The 9,099-nt window shown below is 45.1% G+C and overlaps 1 protein-coding gene across 2 annotated transcripts in view; it reads left to right on the top strand.

Moving 5' to 3' along the window:
- Positions 1-8,684, top strand: part of LOC144492483 (uncharacterized) — a 126,128-nt gene extending 117,444 nt beyond the window's left edge. The window contains exons 4-6 of one of the 2 annotated variants that reach the window (XM_078210555.1): positions 1,801-2,014; positions 3,192-3,303; positions 4,380-4,916. In XM_078210555.1, the coding sequence (XP_078066681.1) occupies positions 1,801-2,014; positions 3,192-3,303; positions 4,380-4,392 (339 nt within the window). In that variant the 3' untranslated portion in view covers positions 4,393-4,916. Of the gene's footprint in view, positions 1-1,800; positions 2,015-3,191; positions 3,304-4,379 lie in introns of both variants that reach the window. The other variant, XM_078210553.1, reaches the window with a different exon arrangement.
- Positions 8,685-9,099: the final 415 nt, after the last annotated feature.

Raw genomic sequence — 9,099 nt, forward strand, 5'->3', positions numbered from 1 at the left:
GCGACTTCCATTTCATTAGTGGGCAAGTATTAAATCATCTTATAGTGATAGTTTTACAACACAGAAAGAGGCCTTCGACCCATCGTGTCTGCACCCTGTCCTTCAGCTAATGTATCAAACCATCTTCATGTCTTCCCACAAGATGCTACTTGATGAGGAGCTGGGTAGTTCTCCGTCATGTTTTTCCAGTAGTTATCCCTCTACCAGAATGGGGCCAAATGGCTGAGGCCGATTTTATCCAGTCGTTGCCTCGTTGCTGTGTGTGAGAGCCTGCTGTACTCAAATTGGCTCCCACTTTTCCTACTTTATAACAGTGCCTACCCTTCAAAAAATATTGATATATTGGCTGTAAAAATGCTTTGGTGTATCCAGAAATTAGGAAGGGGGCATTGCAAACACAAATTATTTATTGTCAATTCCTATGATATTTCACTGAAGGCTTGCATTTTGCCACCAGTGGGAATATCATTAAATTTCAGGGGGCGGGGCCTATCATTGGCTATGCTAACATGGCCGCCTTCTGCATTCCTCTCCAGCTTTGGAGCCAGGAAATGTGGGAAAATGCTGACTGCCTGCAGTCTTGTCCCGTCCTGGCACAAATCGCCAAAAGGAGGAATGGTGGTGAGAATCCTGGAATAGTGTCCTCTTCCACTTTTTTCCAAGGGCTCCCCACATCAGCCCCAAATTAGCAAACCGTCTGGCCTTAACATGATACGTGAATCACAAATCTTAAACACTGCTGTTGGCCCAAGTGGAGGCTCCACAAGGGATGGGAGTGGCACAGAGTTGACTTGGAAGCGTACTTTGAGGCATTTTGTGGGAGCCACTGCTGTGAACATCTACCGCTTGGGAAATCATGCAAGTTGGCCTAGTGGTATCATCACTGGACTATTAATCCAGAAACTCAGCTAATATTCCGGGTACTTGGTTTCAAATCCCGCCACGGCAGATGGTGGAATTTGAATTCAATAAATAAAAATCTGGAATTAAGAATCTACTGATGACTAGGAATCCATTGTCGATTGTCAGAAAGACCCATCTGGTTCACTAATGCCCTTCAGGAAAAGAAACACGCTGTCCTAACTGGGTCTGGCCTACATGTGACTCCAGAACCACAGCAATGTGGTTGACTCTCAACTATCCTCTGAAATAGTCTAGCGAGCCACTCAGTTGTATCACCACCACCTGGCCAAGGGCAACTAGGGATGGGCAATAAATGCTGGCCAGCCAGCCACGTCCATGTCCCACGAATGAATAAGTTCATCAGCTTTGGGAGCAGAATTAGGCCATTCGGCCCATTGAGACTGCTCCGCCATTCGATCATGGCTGATATGTTGCTCATCCCCATTTTCCTGCCTTCTCCCCATAACTCTTCAACCCATTACCAATTAAAAATCAGTCTAACTCCTCCTTAAATTGACTCTCTGTCCCAGCATCCACTGCACTTTGGGGTAGTGAATTCCACAGATTTACAACCCTTTGCGAGAAGTAGTTTCTCCTCAACTCTGTTTTAAATTTGCTACCCCTTATCCTAAGACTATGACCTCTCGTCCTAGAATATCCCACAAGAGGAAGCATCCGCTCCACATCTACTTTATCCCTACCTTTTATCATCTTGTGTACCTCGATTTGACCTCCCCTCATTCTTCTATATTTCAGAGAGTATAGGCCTAAACTGTTCAATCTCTCTTCATATGACAAAAGTTGTCCTGGTATGGGCTCACATTATCACTTGTGGATCTATGGGAGGTGCTATTGAGAGAGAATCTCACAAACAAAATGCTCTTTTCCTTCATGCAGATAATGAAGAATATATTCCATCAATCTTTCAATGCATACAAAACGGATATAGAGCCCAGGATGAATGACTTGACAGTCCACCTCCTGCAATGCAGCCGAAGGCTCTTCGAGATCATGCTGTCACACAGAAGGGTCACAGCAGCCTACATCGAAGGAGACAATGTTGCGGTCACCATAGAGGGAGAAGCAGCGAGAGTGTTAAACTTTGACACAGGTAAAGAGATAACTATCCAACGAATGGAGAAATATAATTATCCTGTCATGTTTTCCCAAAGGTCCTGCTGGTAAATGCAGAGCCAAAATATTCCAGGAACAATCCGGGAGTCTCTGTTGGGTTAGTCTATCTCAGCTAGAGGTGGAATTCTATAGTTAGCTCAGGTAATGGATAATTTAAACTCCTCCCCCTCCCTCCCTCCCCCACACCCAACCTTCTACTAGAACCATAGAACCATAGAAAATTACAGCTCAGAAACAGGCCTTTTGGCCCTTCTTGTCTGTGCCGAACCATTTTTTGCCTAGTCCCACTGACCTGCACTTGGACCATATCCCTCCACACCCCTCTCATCCATGAATCCGTCCAAGTTTTTCTTAAATGTTAAAAGTGACCCCGCATTTACCACTTTACCACTCTACTGTCCAGGTTTCATTTAGTTACTCTTCTTTCTGGGAAATGTGGATCTCACTTTGGCTTGGTTCTCAAAAAATCAAGGAGTGCAATGACTTGCAGCCACCTTGGTCCACACGTGAAGAGGAAAAAAATTCTATTTGGGTAGAAGGAATCGGTTGCTACATTTTTAAATTTAAAGTTTATTTATTAGTGTCACAAGTAGACTTACATTAACACTGCAATGAAGTTGCTGTGAAAATCCCCCAGTCGCCATGCTCCGCCGCCTGTCTGGGTACGCTGAAGGAGGGAGATTTCAGGACGTCGGGGAAGCTTATACTTCTGAGTTTTCAGTTCTGAACTCCCCCTCCTCCCAGATCTGTGGTCTGCATTGCCTAAGCATGAGATGGTTAGCTCCTTAACAATGGAGGATGTGTTTGCGTTACGGAGATAATTGGGAACAGTGCACTGAGATGGCGACAAAATAAAAATCCAACCCACTTTTAAGCTGTGTTGTTGAACTGAGGGCTCACGAGGTGTTGCACGTAGCCCTGCAAGTTCCCATTTCGATTTGTGAAGGAGATCAGGGATTTTCCCTTAGTTTCTTGGCTAATAGTTGTGTAACATCACTAAAGCAGATCACTTGGACATTTATTTCACTGCTGTTTGTGGGACTTTACTCAGCAGATGTTATGACTCAGCACATTTCAATTCATACCCGTGACCATACATTTAAAAAAGCAATTGGGGGCGATTCCCCCATTCCGACCTGCTAATTTTTTGGCAGGTCGGGTGGGGAGATGGGCGCGTGCCGATTCACAGGATTCATGCATGTGTTCCCGTCACACGCGCGTCTCCCACCGCCAGATATCCGGTGTGGTCGCTGGCGGGAGCCCCAGGTAAGTCATTTTAATCTATTTTTAATGTAATTTACATGTGACTATCGGGCCCGAGACTGAATTCTCTGGGCTCAATAGCATCTCCCACCCCACCAGTACAATTTCACTCTGTCGGGGTTCAGCCTAGCTCCCCACTTTCAGAGAACTAGCGGAAGGCCCCACTGGAATGAAAGGGGGCAATTGGAGTCCCCCCCCAAGGGGTCGGGGGGCACCCTGGCAGTGCCAGCCTGTGCCCCCCTGGCACCCCAAGGGACAAAGTGCCCATGTCTGGGGGCACCTTGGCACTGCCCACCGGACATCGGGCAGTGTCAAGATGGCGGGGACAAGGGGGCGGGGCTTGGGTGCAGTGCCAAGCGGCTGGGGCCAATTGGGGGCAAAACCTATGGGGCGATGGGTAGGTGGTCCTGCTGCCACTCTGCATTAGGTTGGGGCTGGTGGGAAGCCAGAGATTGGGGTGGGCTGGGGGGTGGGGGGGGGGGGGGGGGGGGTCTGCCGGGGTGGGGGGACTGTGGGGGGAGATCATCACTGTTGGGGGCTGGAAATCGGGGCTGGTCGTGGGGGCCGTGATCGGGCCATGGAGAAGTGGGGGGCAGCACTGTGGGGGGTCCCGGGCTGGCCAGCGATCGAGCTGGCCAGCAAAGTACAGGCTGACAGTTTGGGGCCACTGCGCATGTGTGGAGTTCCAGAACTGTCAGATTCCGACATGAAAAAGTCCCGCCCCTCCTAAGCTTTTAATGAGAGTGCACAAAGTGCAGGAGATTCTAGTCTGAACTCCCACTGAAAAGATAATCTTGATTTACACCATTTTCCCCACGAATTCAGCACTTTGAACTTTTTTGGGAGAATTGCACCCACAGTCTGTGAAGTAAATTAGGCCTTTCCTAAGGATAAGTCGGTGCTACATTAATTTTACAGAACGCAATGAATAAAATCTGGATTAAAATAAAGTTTTGATCCAAACATCTTGATGAATTGTCTTTATACTCCTGGATATGTCATGAGCTGCATGTACCTGATAATTGGTGTTATTTTGGTTTTGATTCGATGTAGACATGCACCTTTCTGTTTTCTTGCAGGTTGTGGAGTTAACCTTGGACTGAAAGGCCTGGAGTCCTTGGATGAATTTATTTACAAAATGGCTACAGCAGTTGACCAAAATGATGTTTTTGAAGCACTTTCTGAAAAGATAAAACACTCCAAGCAAATTGCGGAGGACTTCCGCCTGAATGGCTTGACTATGACCATGTTCCAATGAGACTGCGGGGAGTAAAATGTCTCTGGAGATATTGCACTGACTCAGATGGACCAAGAATGAGTGACATGCAAGAATCCTTCGAGCTTGTTGCCAGGTGGCACGTGCCGGACTGTTAGTAGAGGACATTCATTCTATCAGCAGAGGTGGTTACAGTAGAGTGGGCAGGGTTTGGTAAAAAGAAGTTTGGAGACTCCATTTTGGGTAAAGAACACCAAACTGAGGAAATAATCATTGGAAACCCAAAGAATTATTCACACCTATAATCGGTCACAGTAGAGCATTCGTCATCAAGTGCTTGAACCTGAAAAAATTCAGTTTACATTATAACTCCACTTGCTAATAAAATAGATTCTTTCGACACAGGGATCGGTTTCCCAATGATTAGTTCATGAAAAATCTGTCCACAGTGTTTGAGAATTTCTGAATCATCATTTCTGATGTTCATCAGTCAGTGATAGCCGCTAGCTCTTACTCTAACAATCTGTACATCTCTGTGTATTAATCGTGTGGTCCTGTCAACCATGTGTAAGGCACTGATGTAAAAGGAACGTGAGCATTCCAAGACATAGATCTGTAGTATATCCAAGTAAATCTAACTCATAGTCTAATGGGATGCCAGTGCAAATTGAGGCTAAAGAGTTGTGTGGTGTGTTGATCAAGCTCAAGGATAGGAATAAGCATTGGGGGGGCTATGGTGTGGACAAGAACATGGAGTTTACAGTACCATAAGATATAGGAGCCGAATTAGGTCACGCAGCCCATTGAGTCTGCTCTGCCACTCAATCATGGCTGATATTTTTCTCATCCCCTTTCTCCTGTCTTTTCCCCATAACCCCTAATCCCCTTATTAATCAAGAACCTATCCATCTCTGTATAAAGTTATGAATGAGGGTACGCCAGTTCCTGAGATTCTATGCTTATTCAAGTGGTCCCCTATGTGCTTGATACGGAGGTTACTCATTCAGAATGTGTGATATTTTTCTATTTCACAAATGCTGCACAGCACAAAAATAGTTTGCATTTATGTAGCACCAGTCAAAGGAGAAATTGAGAGTCATACAGGCACATGGCCAATTCTGCTTCTATTTCCCATTTGACTCTTCCACCATGCTCCATTTAATTCGATCATTTTGATTTATTATTGACACGTATTAGCGTGCAATGAAAAGTATTGTTTCTTGCGCGCTATACAGGCAAAGCATAGCATTCGTAGAGAAGGAAAAGAGAGAGTGCAGAATGTAGCGTTACAGTCAAAGCTAGGGTGTAGAGAAAGATCAACTTCGTGTGAGGTAGGTCCATTCAAAAGTCTGATGGCAGCAGGGAAGAAGCTGTTCTTGAGTTGGTTGGTATGTGACCTCAGACTTCGGTATCTTTTTCCTGGTGGAAGAAGGTGGAATAGAGAATGTCCGGGGTGTGAGGAGTCCTTAATTATGCTGGCTGCTTTTCCGAGGCAGCAGGAAGTGTAGACAGAGTCAATGGCTGGGAGGCTGGTTTGCATAATGGACTGGGCTACATTCACAACTCTTTGTAGTTCCGTGTGGTCTTGGGCAGAGCAGGAACCATATCAAGCTGTGATACAACCAGAAAGAATGTTTTCTATGGTGCATCTGTAAAACCTGGTGAGAGTCGCAGCTGACGTGCCAAATTTCCTTCGTCTTCTGAGAAAGTAGAGGCATTGGTGGGCTTTCTTAACTATAGTGTCGGCATGGAGGCTGATTTTTGTCCTCTTATGCCATTTTCCTGCACTATCCCCATAATATCTATTAAAAAAAAGTACTGATCCCTGCCTTAAATATACTCAATGACTGAGCCTCCACATCTCTCCTGGTGGGATAATCTCACCACCCCAGGAATATGTCTGGTGAACCTTCATCGCACTCCGTCTATGGCAAGTACATCTTTCCTTGGATAAGAAGACCAAAACTGTACTCAATGCTCCATATATGGTCTCAACAAGGCTCTATACAATTGCTTCTTTTTTAAATTTGTAATTAATCACAAAGAAATCTCTGTTTAGAATAGGATTTCAAGATTTTTGCAATACAAAATACTTAACATTCGGTAGTCACTGCCATGACATCACCATCAGCAGTATGTCAATATTTAGTTTTAATTCCGATCATTTGTACCTTTTCAGCATTTAACATTTATAGAAATCATAGAAATCATAGAAACCCTACAAACCCTACATTTAGTTCTCAACTTCATCTGCACTCTCACTCCGAGAGTAAGCAACAGCTTAAATTCACTCAAATACCTCCTTTTCACTTCATACCATGATCACATGAAATGAGTAATATTTATTATAAATCATTTTAGAGTCTAGTTTATTTTGTGGGAATGCTTCTGGCTAAATGTTTGCTTAGCTAAGAAAAGGTCAGACCATACCCACTTTTCTTAAAGTATGTTCTATATTTGCAGATGAACTTCATCCAACGTGCATTTCAATGGCTCTTTTCGTTGGATCTGTGTCCAGCCTTTGACCCTCCATTCACCACAGGAATGCTGCATCTACTCACCAGCTTCTACTGCTCCACTTAGATGCCCTGAAACATTTCCTAGCGGAGCCAATCACCCTGGGATGGCCCCTGTTTCCACTCCTTCAATATCAGTGTGTTTAGACTTGTATATATCTGGTGCTCAATGTATCCAGCTCCCCCATCTCCAGGTCAGATGCTCCACACACCATTATGCGTTCCTCTCCCTGCCTAAACATGCTGTTATTCCAAGATTATCCCTCTGGGTTCTGAATCCAGCGATCCGAATTCAAATCTTGGAGGATCGTTGGTTTTCTTTTGGGGCGGCACAGTGGTTAGCACTGCTGCCTCACAGCATCAGGGACCCGAGTTCAATTCTGGCCTCGGGTCATTGTCTATGTGGAGCTTTCTCCCCGTGTCTGCGTGGGTTTCCTCGGGGTGCTCCGGTTTCCTTCCACAGTCCAAAGATGTGCAGGTTAGGTTGATTGGCTATGCTAAATTGACCCTAGTGTCAGGGGATTAGCAGAGTAAATATGTGGGATTACGGGAATGGTCTTGGGTGGGATTGTGGTCGGTGCAGACTCGATGGGCCAAATGGCCTCCTTCTGCACTGTAGGGATTCTAAGATTCTATCCTGGAAAGCAAAGGTAACCAAATGTGGTATGAATGTTACTTGCTACTTGCCAGCCCATGTCTGGATATTGTTCAGGTCTTGCTGCATTTGGACATAGACTGCTTCAGTATCTGAGTCGTGAATGGTGCTGAACATTGCGCAATCATCAGCGAACATCCCCACTTATGTCCTTATGATGGAAGGAAAGTCATTAATGAAGCAGCTGAAGATGGTTGTGCCTAGGACACTACCCTGAGGAGCTCCTGCAGTGATGTCCTAGAACTGAGATGATTGACCTCCAACCTTGACAACCATCTTCCTTTGCGCCAGGTATGACTTCAACCAGTGGAGGGTTTTCCCCCGATTCCCATTGACTCCAGTTTTGCTAGGGTTGCTTGATGCCACACCTGGTCAAATGCTGTATTGATGTCAAGGGCAGTCACTGTCAGCTCTGGAGTTTAACTCTTTTGTCCATGTTTTAACCAACTCGGGAGCTGAGTGACCTGGTAGAACTCAAACTGAGTGTCGTGAGCAGGTTATTCCAGAGTAAGTGCTGCTTGGTAACAGTGTTGAGACTCCTTCCACCACTTTACTGATGATTGAAAGTAGACTAATGGGGCAGCAATTGGTTGGATTGGATTTGCCCTGTTTCTTGTTTACAAGACATACCTGGGCAATTTTTCACACTGCCAGGAGGTGCCAGCGTTGTAGTTGTATTAGAACAGCTTGGCAAGTTCTGGGCCACAAGTACTATTGCCAGAACATTGTCAGGGCCCATAGCCTTGCAATATCCAGTGCTTTCAGCCACTTGCTGATATCATGTGTAGTGAACCGAATTGGCCGCAAGTTGACATCTTGATGCTGGTGACCTCCAGAGATGGATCATCCACTTAGCACTTCTGGCTGAAGATTGTTGCAAATGCTTCAGCCTTATCTTTTGCACTGATGGGCTGGTCTCCTCCATCATGACTTGACTATGATAGGATAGCAGCTTAAATAAAAATCAACTTTTATGACGTGATTATGGAATTTTTAATTGGCGTCTTGTGAATTCTTTCCATTGTTGCTGTGAATCACTGACCTGTTGCATGACCTTCTGTCAATGTGCCACTATGGAATCACTTGGTTCTGAGTTTTAAGACGTCAGTTAACATGCACATGAAACAATATATTAATCAGCATTTCCTAGCTAACAGCGCTGTGGGTGTGCCTACATCACATGGACTGCAGTGGTTCAAGAAGGTGGCTCACCATCACCTTCTCGAGGTTGGTCAATAATTGCTGGCCTTGCCAGTGATGCCCACATCTCGTGAAGGAAACAAAAAAATATATAGATCGCTCATTGCTGCTTAACAAAACCTCCAGATGTCTTTGTTTCCCATTAAGTTTTAGATCTGGACATGGGTAAAGAGCTAAATGTAGGATATTCTTATAAAATAAAAAGAATACGG

Source organism: Mustelus asterias, chromosome 4 (assembly GCF_964213995.1).
Source record: "Mustelus asterias chromosome 4, sMusAst1.hap1.1, whole genome shotgun sequence".
NCBI classification, from domain to species: domain Eukaryota; kingdom Metazoa; phylum Chordata; class Chondrichthyes; order Carcharhiniformes; family Triakidae; genus Mustelus; species Mustelus asterias.